This window comes from Berghia stephanieae, chromosome 2, assembly GCF_034508935.2.
Source record: "Berghia stephanieae isolate SIO BIC M18660-M18661 chromosome 2, UCSD_Bste_1.3, whole genome shotgun sequence".
Taxonomy (NCBI): domain Eukaryota; kingdom Metazoa; phylum Mollusca; class Gastropoda; order Nudibranchia; family Aeolidiidae; genus Berghia; species Berghia stephanieae.
In genome coordinates, this window is record NC_088361.1 from 89,412,658 (window position 1) to 89,425,197 (window position 12,540).

At 37.3% G+C, this 12,540-nt stretch overlaps 1 protein-coding gene across 1 annotated transcript; it reads left to right on the top strand.

The window, feature by feature from the left end:
• Positions 1 to 496: 496 nt before the first annotated feature.
• Positions 497 to 11,994, top strand: LOC144965783 (ATP synthase subunit beta, mitochondrial-like). Its single transcript, XM_078901491.1, has 10 exons — positions 497 to 688; positions 4,904 to 5,080; positions 5,406 to 5,580; positions 6,081 to 6,202; positions 6,982 to 7,166; positions 7,374 to 7,532; positions 8,181 to 8,303; positions 8,666 to 8,878; positions 10,215 to 10,416; positions 11,624 to 11,994. The coding sequence occupies exons 1-10, from the start codon at positions 574 to 576 to the stop codon at positions 11,719 to 11,721; spliced, it is 1,569 nt and encodes a 522-aa protein (XP_078757617.1). The 5' UTR covers positions 497 to 573; the 3' UTR covers positions 11,722 to 11,994.
• The last annotated feature ends 546 nt before the right edge of the window (positions 11,995 to 12,540 follow it).

Sequence of the window (12,540 nt, forward strand, 5' to 3'; positions counted from 1 at the left end):
AGTAGATTTCTTGGTTTTTCCAATAGCTATCCAGTCTGTTCTTGAATGTGTTAATTGATACAGCACTGACAACTTTCTCTGGAAGACTGTTCCACACTTGAACCACTCTAACACCGAAACTATGCTTGCGCACATCTAGTCTGGCCCTTTGTGTGCATTTAATAGATAAAACCAAAAAAATGAGCTTTATATCGCGCAATATCCACTAAATGTGCTCAAAGCGCTTTACAAGGGGTCCCTGGTCAACAGCAACATTCAACATGTATGACGGGACATGACGCCTGTTAAGCGATATTACAATTTTTCGGACAAAGACAACGCTGTTAACGGCCAGGTACTCATTTTACACCTGAGTACGGTGAGAGAATGTGAGTAAATAGCTTTTTCCAAGGACTCAACTATGCGCCGAGCGCGAGGCTCGAACCCAGGACCATATTTTTCACCATATTTTTTATGGAAACATAATGTTATTGAACTCCGTAGTATCCTGTGTCTATGTATCCCATACGACCTACATATCACGTGATCTAGTTTGTCCTTCGTTCTCGGTTCCTCTCTAGCCGGGTCGTCATCATGCATGCTCTGAGGCGAGCATATTCTGGAGTTGCAAGGGCAACTAAATTGGCCCTTGCTTCGCCTATTTCCCATCAAAATGCATTGAAATGTATTCCAGCAGCATTTGAGGGCCGTAAGTATTGAAAGAAGCTAATGGATATATATTTTCACCATTATAAGCAAACATTGATACTGTGTTTGGACCGGCCATTGTATCTCGATTGAGAGGACATTGCAGGGTCACCATGGCCATTGATGAAAGAGTTGCGCTGTATCGGGAGTTATTTTGTTTTAAACATGTTGCCTTTGTTTCGGTTAAGAAGAAACTTGTTTGCATCGATTAGCATATGACTTTTAGAGCATCGGTCATTCATGATAATAAATTGTCCCTTGTCTGAATAATGAGAACGACCGTTGGGTTCGAACAGTACAGGGACAGTTGGAGGTCAAAGAGTGAGTCGAGTTCAAGCGGTGAAAAAATGACTCTCGTCTTTGTTATGGCGAAATATATGTTCATCTCCATGGAGTGAACTTTTCTATCCTCGAAGAATGCAACGTTTTTAAAAATCGTAAACGTACAGATACTGTAATTCCAGTTTTGAGTCGGTCACACAGTCTCTCAGTCCTCAACTCAAATTGCCAAAATCTAAAGGCAGTGTCTACATGGTAACTGGGCACCTAGCCTCAGATCTACATACACGGTAACTTGTTTGCCACTACAATACAAGCAATGGATGGACCTCGCTCTATGTGTGTGTGCTGTTTTTAAAAATCAAACAATACAATTTAACCCATTAAGAAAGGAAGTGTCAATTGCCAAGGAGTGAGTCCTTGGTAGTTGACGGTTCATCAATTGCCAAGGAGTCAAATTGGAACTCTTCAGCCGCATGTGGTGATTTCAGTCGGGCCTCAATCAGCTGCATGTGGTGATTTCAGTCGAGCCTCGATTTGCGCGCATACGAATCTCGAACCCTGTCACTTTCTTTTCTTCCATTCGCCATTCACTTTCACTCATCCCTTGTCAATCGTTGGCATTTGTTTTTAATTTTTCTGTCCTTTCACGAATTCCAAGATGAGTTAAGATTATATCAAACAAAAATTACTGTTGATTTCGGATTCGGGGGGGGGGGGCGGGGGAACGAAGTGGCAAATCTCTGCCTTTATTTTAAAGGAAATATACTGCACATCGTCTTAATACGGAATAAACGTAAAACATTTGTGCAACAAGATCAATCCGTGGCATTAATAGTAAATAGTTGACGATTTACCAACTGGCAAGGTCCGTAACAAAAAGAGGAAATATGGGAGAGAGAGAGAGAGAGAGAGGAAATGACAGAGACATACATACACAGAGGAAAAAATGGCAGAGAGGGAAATGAGAAAATGACAGAGAGAGAGAGAAAGAAGAGTAAAAGAGTATTATTAATTAATATTAATACATAACATCACTCTGTGGCAATACATCACTTCATGACACTAAAGGTACTCCGTGGCAGTTAAAAGTACACATGCGTAGTTGATGAACTGACACGGTCCTTGGCAATTGACGATTTGACAATTGTCAAGGTCCTTGGCAATTGACGCTACAATTAAAAAAGTCGAGATTCAAGGCTACTGTGTATAAATGTTACCGTGTACGTAGATCCTGAGGATAGGTACCCGGTTAGTAACGAAAATAATACCATATCTGCGATATTCCTCTTTATAACGAAGTTATGCATCTTTAATTGAACCCCCCTAGAACTGTTAGTAAAAGCGAACGGCATTTCAAGTCATAACTTTCTTGTGGGCGAGTTGGGTCACAATTTGACTCCCACTGATGCTGCTCACCAAACTGCCTACAGTTACCGTGTACGTAGACACTCCGAAATCTAACAGTAAAAGTTGTAAAAGACGTTCCCTCTTGACTCCTTGAATTTGAGTAAGCTAAGACCACAGACTAATCTGTGGGTGAGAGTAGTGAGGAGGGGGGGGGGGTGAGAATAGCTAGGCACTTGGATAAATTTTCAAACTCAAAATATCTTAATTTGACCCAGTCGGGGGAATGGGACTTGAAAAAAACATAAAATTTGATACCTTATTTGTTTCTCTACGACTTACGGTTCCAGTTATTTATATTTTTCTGTTAAAATTTTTTGTCAATTTTACAGAGAGATTCTGTGATCTCACTGCTGCCACAAAACCAGCATCTCGCGGCTATCAGGAAATTTTGAGTTTTGCAGTCAACATGGCCCACTTATTGTTTTCAGTAATTTTGTTTCAATTAAAAAATAATTGGCAAGTGTTAGGTATCATTTTAAAGGTCAGTAATAAGCTTTGTTTTCATATAAATCATTTTCATGTATGAATAGTGTGGAAAAAAATTAGGATACATAAAAATGGAAAAAAATGAAGTTTCTGTCCCAAAAAGTGCGGTTGATGACTGGTAAAATAGAGTAATGAGCGAGTGTATCAATTTTTATGAAATTTGGCAGAGATATTCTTCAATTAATTGTCTATCGATGTATGAAGTATAATTAAAATGTATCCATAATTTAAAAAGTTCTTATAATTCAAAAATTGATAAATTTTTATTTCATTAGCTTTCTGAGAAATGTAATCAGGAATTAAGAATGAAATACACTGTTAGAGAGCTTGTTTTGTGCCCTTTAAAATAATACCAAAATTAGTCACATAGGTTCACAAATACCGCCATGGTGACCAAAACAGTTAAGGGCCAAAAATAGTTATTTTCGGTAATATTAATACAATTGAAAAATAAATGGCAGTTGTTGGGTAGCATTTTAAAGGTTGGAAAATAAGCTTTATTTTCATATAAATCTATCAGCTTTATTCAGGGCTGAGAATCTTCCACCTAAATGGTGGTTCAACCCCACCCATCATCACAATTATGCCTTTTTCAAATTTTTCTTTGAATAAAAAAGACTCATCAAAATCTCTACCACCACTACTATTACAACAATCACATCTTCCCTGCCTCTACCAAATCCCAACCACCACCATATCATCATCCCTACCACTACAACCACCGCCACCACTACTACTACAACCACCGCCATTGCTATACCTACCACATCATCATCTTCTCTGTCACCACCACTACTACAACAACATCACATCTAACACCACCAACACATCATCCCTACCATAACTGCTACTACAACCACCACCACATCATCCTATCACGAGTACTACATTTACCACCACGCTTTCATTTCTACCACAAGTACTATAACCGCCACATCGTTATACCAAATAATCGTACGAGTATTTATTTATCGTGAAAAATTTGGGTGGGTAGTGGCTGTTAAAATTGTATGGTACCATTCTCCAAGTAGATGAAATTTTATTTATTGTAATTGCTATTTCGACATTTGGTATTCTCCCATACCAAGTAGTCTCAGAAATTGCTTTGCAACACATTTTTAGTTGCATCTCAGTAAATTCAAATTTATTTAGGCATCTGGATGGGTCGTGATCTACGTGCTGAAAAATTTCCTCCTTTTTTATGACCAGTCATTCTCACCCCTCTGGGTGGGGATCCTGACCTCCCATAGTGGGCAGGGGGGTACATACTGTGTCTTCTATCCCTTATATCTGTTTTCCAACTTGCTTTCTGTCTTTGTCTTGGCATGAGATTACTTGGTTTTGTCCTGGCCCTGGCCCGAGTCCTAGATGGGAGGGAAACATTCAAATGCATAGTTATTGTTTTGGGAGATGATATTTTTTTCCTTGTAAATCATCTCTCTGTAATGTATTATTGTTATTTTAATGTATAATGTAGGCATTTGAGTGTATTCCTCTTTGTTGGATTTTGTGCTTGTGTCTGGATGAGACTTATAGGTGATCTCAAACTAGGTGCATTGGTGGTATGCTCTTGGAATCTACATCTGATCCCTATTTGTTCCCAGTTCCCCTATGTCTTACTTTTTCTTGGGTGCTTTAATTGCAATTCTAGAACTTTTTACTGTCCCATTTTCTTCCTTTTTACCGGTGCTGATATAACCTAAATGTGTTGCAAGCGCCGTAAAACCCTTAAAAACAACAAAAACAAAACAAACATTCTCACCCCTGTTTATTAGTCTAGATAAAAGGTAGAAGCTAAGGAGACCACTGCTACTGCTACCTACTTGTTTGCTCAGCTTGCTCTTCACCAAAAGTTAACTAAATCTGCTTGACCTTAGGGAAACTTTGTCATAATCCTCATAACGGTGAAACAAATTTCTTTATTCCAATCGCTTTTCTTTTTTTTAATCATGTAAGCCACTCAACAGTGGATTGTTATTAAGAATGTTCCCAAACCTTTTTTTTTTTGTTTTTAACAATTTATTTCACTGCTTATTAACAGGTCATTACGCCAAAGAGGCTGCTCAACCAAAGACTAATGTGACCCCAGGACGGGTTGTGGCAGTCATTGGTGCTGTGGTTGATGTACAATTTGATGATCATCTGCCATCCATTCTCAATGCATTGGAGGTAAAAGATAGATCACCAAGATTGATCCTTGAGGTGGCCTCCCATTTGGGTGAGTTGGCTTTTTTTTTTTTTTTTTTTTTTGATCATCACGCAATTAAGTTTTCTCCGTGTGAATAGGGACTAGTAACTTTGGCATAATTAAATAACATTGTTTTGAGCAAATTGAAATCTCTGCCCTCGGATTCGTGTGATTCCACAAAAATCGTCTTTCCCTACCTCTGATATAATTGTTTTGTTTTTTTGTTTTAGCTTCCAAGAAAGCAGTATTTTGTTCTTATAACTGGTTCGTTGGAATTATTTTGATTTATTACAGGGTTGTATAATTAATTTATGTGCATGACTGATGCATTATGAATTTTACCTTTTCTTTTCAGGGGAGAACACTGTCAGAACCATTGCTATGGATGGTACTGAGGGTCTTGTTCGTGGTGAACCATGTGTTGACATTGGCAGTCCCATCAGAATCCCAGTAGGACCAAAGACATTGGGTAGAATCATCAATGTTATTGGAGAACCCATTGATGAGAGGGGTCCTATTGATACTGAGCAGTAAGTTTAGGTTACAGTTTGTTGCAGATGTATAAAGTTAGACATCTGTGGATTGTATTTTTGGACCAAGGAAAGTTTTACATGTCATTGGATATATTGCATAATGTATTGAATTTGGCATTTATGCCAAATCATTTCAGTTCTTTATTTATAAATGGTTTCGAATTTTGCAATTTCGATCAAAAGTTGTTTTTTGTTTGTTTTGTGTATATGTGGTGGCACATTGCATTCTTTCCCCTTGTAAATCATCTCTTCGTTACTTAATCAATTTTAGATTCTTTGATACAATTGCTTTATCTAGGTCTTTACTATTCTATTATCTTTCTTTTTGCTCGTGTTGAATGCCCTTAAAGTGTCTCCATGTTATGCAGTCCTTAAAAACAATTGACATACACATAATCAGTATGTGTGTGGCAAATTAATATCAGTTGCTCTTTGTGGTATTTATCCAGTTTTTTTGGGTATTTTAAAATTGATTTTAATTTAACATAATTTTACAGCTATTCAGCCATCCATCAAGAGGCTCCTGAGTTTGCTGACATGAGTGTTGACCAAGAGATCTTGGAGACTGGTATCAAGGTGGTCGATCTACTTGCTCCATATGCCAAGGGTGGAAAGATTGGTGAGTCTAGTTCTGATCACTTAAATCTGTGTCAATAGCCATTACTCATATTTTTACATTTGATAATTACTGCAAATGTGTTGGTTGATGCAGAAGTATAGATGCTACCCAGACACTGGGTGGGGATCCTGACCTCCCATAGTGGGCAGGGAGGTACATGCTGTGTCTTCTATCCCCCCATACCCGTTTTCCAATTGTTTCCTGTCGTTGTCTTGGAATGAGATTACTTAAGTTTTGTCCTGACCCTGGGCGGAGTTGCTTGGCTGGGAGGGAAACAGTCGAATGTATAGTTATAGATTTGGGAGATATTTTTTTCCTTGTAAATCATCTCTCTGTTATGCATTATATTATGTTTAGTTTACATATTATATTATATGATTTGTATATACATTTGAGTGTACTCCTCTTAGTTGGGTCCTGTGCTTGTGTCTAGATGAGACTTTTAGGTGGTCTCAAACTAAGTACTTTGACGGTGTGCTCTTGGAATCTACATCAGTTTCCTATTTGAACCAATTCCCCTTTGACTCACCTTTTCTTTTGTGCTTTAATTGTAATTCTAGAACTTTTTACTATCCCATTTTCTTCCTTTTTACTGGCGCTGATATGACCTTAATGTGTTGCAAGCACCGTAAAACCCTTTTAAAAAGCAACAACAAAAAACTACCCAGACCATTAGATAAATTTAGAATTTTAGGACCAATGTTCTTGTTAAAGCATTAACCCAGACTTGATATTTTACTCATTATTATGACTGCCATTGATTTTTTTTTTTAATATAGGTTTGTTTGGGGGTGCTGGTGTGGGTAAGACTGTCCTTATTATGGAATTGATTAACAACGTTGCCAAGGCTCACGGAGGTTACTCTGTGTTTGCTGGTGTCGGGGAAAGAACTCGTGAAGGAAATGATCTCTACCATGAGATGATAACATCCAAGGTCATCAGCTTGACTGACGATTCCTCTAAAGTAAGTTATTGTCATTGTATCTTATGGGCTGTGGCTACCCTTGGTAGCTTTTATTAATTTTTTCTTTGCTTTAGAATTATTTTCTATCTGGGTCTTTTTATTAAAATTTTTTAACAAGTTAAGAATGTTTAAGGGGTTCTTGCATAGTGTGTTTGCTATGTCCATCATAGTAATTTATTATTATTATTTACTTATGGTTTTTCGCAGGTCTCTCTTGTATACGGTCAAATGAATGAGCCCCCAGGTGCCCGTGCTCGTGTTGCTCTCAGTGGTCTGACTGTTGCCGAGTTCTTCCGTGATCAGGAAGGACAGGATGTGCTTCTGTTTATTGACAATATCTTTAGATTCACTCAAGCTGGTTCTGAGGTAAGTGTTATGTGCTTCATTTTTTTAATAAAAGGGGGGGAGGGAGAAAATCTTGTTTTTAAAGAATTGAATTGGAATATGTCTTGGTGGGACCTTTTGACCTCCATTGGTGGACAGAAAGGTCACTGATGCTGTCCTCCATCCTCCCTATATCTTTTTATTGATATGTTTTGTAAGCATTTGAGTGTATTCCTGTGTTTGGATGAGATCAAGGTGATCATCAAACTGAGCACATTGATGATTTGCATCTACTGTTCCCCATTTTGTAGTCCCCTCTTCCTTTTATTTTCTTGGGTGCTTTTGATTGTTAATCTATAATTATTTGTCCATTTTCTTCCTTTTTACTGGTCCTGATATGACCTACATGTGTTACTAAACTGTTTAATCCTTAGTGACTTCCTCTTCTGTTAACTTGTTGGAGATAATGATTTGTTTGTTGACAGATTTTGCTTATCATTTTTGTTTTACTGCAAATGTCTTAGGGAATGGTAAATTTTATTCCTTGCCATATTAGTTCCTCTAATTATGTTTCTTTATCATGGCCAGGTGGTCAGTAGCTGTGAATACCTTCATACCCATTAAAATTAATGTAGAAGAGAATATTAAGGCAAATTTTAATGTGAAAAAAAATGCTAATGCTCCTTTCAGGTGTCAGCTCTGTTGGGTCGTATTCCATCTGCTGTGGGATATCAACCTACCTTGGCCACTGACATGGGTAGTATGCAGGAGAGAATTACCACCACCAACAAAGGATCAATTACTTCTGTACAGGTGATTTCTAGGTTTTAAAAAAACAAAAACAAGTGACCCGATTGCAGGTTGGGATTTTTCTTGATGTTAAATTTCATAGGATTTGCTTTCTAGCACGCTTGTAATTTCACAGGATTTAAAACTGCACACTCTCCCCTTTATTGGGTGTTGGGGTAAATTTACTGTTTGTAAAACTTTGTACTTTGGAGAAAAAAAAAATTGTTAAAGTTCTGTCCCATCTTAAATTGAGTGATTATAGTCTGGTCAAGGTTTGCTCTTAATTAGGGGTTTGTGTGTGTGTTTTTGCTATTTTAAAAATTGTGATAAATGATTGTTAATTGGTCGAGTAGTATTTTCATTATTGATTACATTGTATTTCTCAGGCCATCTTCGTGCCAGCTGATGACTTGACTGATCCTGCCCCTGCTACAACCTTTGCCCATCTTGACGCCACCACTGTCTTGTCTCGTGGTATTGCTGAGTTGGGTATTTATCCCGCTGTGGATCCTCTTGATTCCAACTCTCGTATTCTGGACCCCAATGTGGTTGGAGATGAACATTATTCAACAGCCAGAGCAGTGCAGAAAATCTTGCAGGTAGACAGATAATTTTTATTTTTTTTTATTTGTGATTTATTTTAACATTTAACTGCAACAGTTCTTAATATTTGTCCATCTTGACAAAATCGGTTTTGAAGAGTTGGAATACTGTTTTGATCACAGAGAAAACCCCAAGTCTTTTATTTGGTGATCAATTAGATAAAACTAATTATTTCCACAGACATGTAAATCTTCCGACAATTGTCGGATTTCCGACACTGGGTGGGGATCCTGACCTCCCATAGCGGGCAGGGAGGTACATACTGTGTCTTCTATCCCCTTATATCTGTTATCCAACATGCTTTCTGTCTTTGTCTCGGAATGGGATTACTTGTGGAATGAGATTACTTGGTTTTGTCCTGGCACTGGCCGGAATCCTAGCTGGGAGGGAAACAGTCAAATGCAGTTATTGTTTTGGGAGATGATATTTTTTTCCTTGTAAATCATCTCTTTGTTATGTATTATTATTTTTATTTTGAATGTATAATGTAAGCATTTGAATGTGTTCCTCTTTGTTGGATTTTATGCTTGTGTCTGGATGAGACTTGTAGGTGATTTCAAACTAAGTACATTGGTGGTATGCTCTTGGAATCTACATCTGATCCCTATTTGTTCTCAATTCCCCTTTGTCTTCCTTTTTCTTGGGTGCTTTAATTGTAATTCTAGAACTTTTTACTATCCCATTTTCTTCCTTTTTACTGGCGCTGATATAACCTAAATGTGTTGCAAGCGCCGTAAAACCCTTAAAAACAACAAAAACAAAAAAAAACGATTTCCGACAGTACGATTTTGCTTGATAAATTCTGTTTAGTGCTGACATAAAAGAACAAACAAAAGAGAAAGTAGTTTTATCTCGTGCCTCGAAAAGATCAGTTTTTATTCCATTTCGAGCACTGACTTTAAAAGAAAAGGATTCTTTTCATTTGTCACGTCATAGATAAAACTAGTCAATTGACGTGTCATATCTCTGTGTTTGTTAATCCATATTTTTGTCCTGTTGATCTATTTTTTCGTGTTCAAAAAGTTCCGACAATTTTTCACGAGCCATTTCTCAGCTGTCTCTTTGTCAAAAATGTTAAAAGTGCTGACTATATCTGCTTTCAGAGGTGATGTCTGCATTGTTTAGGCATTTTCATATTCGAGGTTATGCTGATATGTCTCTTTCTTCCATATTTTCTTCATTTTGTGAAAGTAAGAGGCTAGGTGGTGAAGATGAAGTTCAGGTGGGTATTCTGATGTCTAAATTAGATAAAATTCACTTCTTGTATATTCTTGCTGCATTGTGCTTATGAATTTTCTTATACCATTTTCATTGTTTTGTTTTTTCCCTCAGGACCACAAATCACTTCAAGATATCATTGCTATTTTGGGTATGGATGAATTGTCTGAAGAAGACAAGTTGACAGTTGCCCGTGCTCGTAAGATGATGAAATTCCTGTCCCAGCCTTTCCAGGTTGCTGAGGTTTTCACTGGTCAAGAAGGCAAATATGTTGCTTTAGCCGAGACAATCAAGGGATTCAAGCAACTTATTAGTGGTCAGTATAGTGATTTTTTTAATATCTGGTTTCAAAAGCTATCTTATTTAAGTTGGGTTTTATCTTTCCTTCTAGGACAAGGTTGCATTCTTAAATCCTATATCTCATTTTATGCTAGTCTTGTTACTGGATGGGATCCTTTGACCTCCCATGGTGGGCAGGTTACTTGCTATGTCCTCTGTCCCCTTATATCTGTATTCTGAGGTGTTTTCCGTCTTTGTCTTGGACTGGGATTACTTGGTTTTGTTCTATCCCTGGCCGAAATCCTTGCCTGGGAAGGAAACATAATCATAGTTTTGGGAGATGGTATATTTTCCTTGTAAATCATCAATCTCTCTTACGTACTGTTACATTTTTTGGTTATAAATATATTTTGGTTAGTAAACATTTGAGTGTATTCCTCTTAGTGGGGACCTTTGTTTATGTCTGGATGGGACTTTTTGGATATCTCAAACTCAGAACACTGACAAATGCTCTTGGAATCGACATCCGTTCCGTTTTTGAACCCTTCTCCTTTGTCTTAATTTTCCTTGTGTTCTTTCACTTTTAAGCTATAACTTTTTTAACTATCCCACTTTCTTCCTTTTTATTGGCGCTGAAATGACCTATATGTGTCGCAAGCATCGTAAACCCTTACAAATAAGTCTTGTTAAATGTGATCTTGTAGCAGGATGTAGGAATTATGTGATCAGGACTTTGTAGGGGATAAACCTTTCTCATTATTTGTGGCTATCTGAAATACCATACATCTGGTCTCTACAGTGAGTTTTAAGTGAGCAAAATAGAGATTGGATGTGCGTTAAGAAATATGTTATGTTGTTTTTTGGGGGGGGTGGATGATTAAAGAAAGCAACTGAATATATGATGTTAAAGCAGGCGCTTCATGATATTATTTTGTTGAAAGAATAGTTAATGCCTGCATTCGCTCAAGTCAGCCAGATTCAGGTTTTCACCAGTGTCTGAATTTTGGTGATTTTATTTTTTTAACATTCCTTTGGCTTATTGCATTTGCTAATTTTAAAATTTAACCGTTATTGCCAACTGAAAATCTTTTCTTGGTGGATATGTCTAGGAACAATAATTTTGTTTTGAATATTTTTGGTTTTTAATTGTTTTGTTTATATATATGTTCTGATGTGATAGAGATATTTGTGTTCACATCTTTGCTCACTGCTTAGGATTAACTCTGGATGTTCCTAATTTTCAGGTGAACTTGATCATGTGCCAGAGATTGCTTTCTACATGGTTGGTAACATGGATGATGTTATGGAGAAGGCCGCCAGATTAGCAGAGGAGCAGTCATGAGCAGTGTGTGGAAATGTTCAAAGTTTGCATGTGTGAATGAAGGATTTAGACACTTAGGAATTACACGTTATATGCATTTTGTATTTCAAACTTGAAACCTCTCCATTTCTAGGGGTCGTTTTGTACTCTTTTTAGTGTTCTAAACCTAAATGAGTTTAAAGCAAGTTTTTGTGATAAAGCATTTGAATGATTGTATGAGAGCTCATTTATTTTATTTTTTTTAATCAAATGTACCAGTTATGGAATAAAAAAAAGTTTTAGATGTTATTTTAACTGACTGAACTTTTTTTTTTATTTTGAGTTCAGAGCTGTCTCAATGGGTTTTCTACCTCCTTGCCCTATGGATCACTCACTGTGTCTTCTTTACCCCTATATCTTTTCCTTCATGTTTCCTTGCCTTGTCCTGGAATGGGGTTTTGTAACCTCTAGCTTGAAATTCATTTTCTAATCGAGTATAAACTCGAGCACAGGAAAATAGATACGTATGCAAAAAAGTTCGAGTAAACCATGTCTTGCTATAAAGGCTTGATATGTTTAGGGAGATTTTATATCGTGACCTACTACAAAAGGAGGGGGGGGGGTCGCTGTGTTCTTGTTTTTATTGATTTTAGTCTTACGGCGGTGACAACACTTTTAGGGCCATTTCAGTTTCAGCGCCAGTAAAGAAAGATTTTAAGAGAAAAGCTATAGATCTGAGGTCAAAGGCGCGAGAGAAAAAGTGAGGCAAGGGGGACTGGTTCAATTGGGGAACAGAAGATACCATCTCTCCAGTCTTCCCTTGATATAGACCCAAGACAAGACAAATTTCCGCTTGTGGAT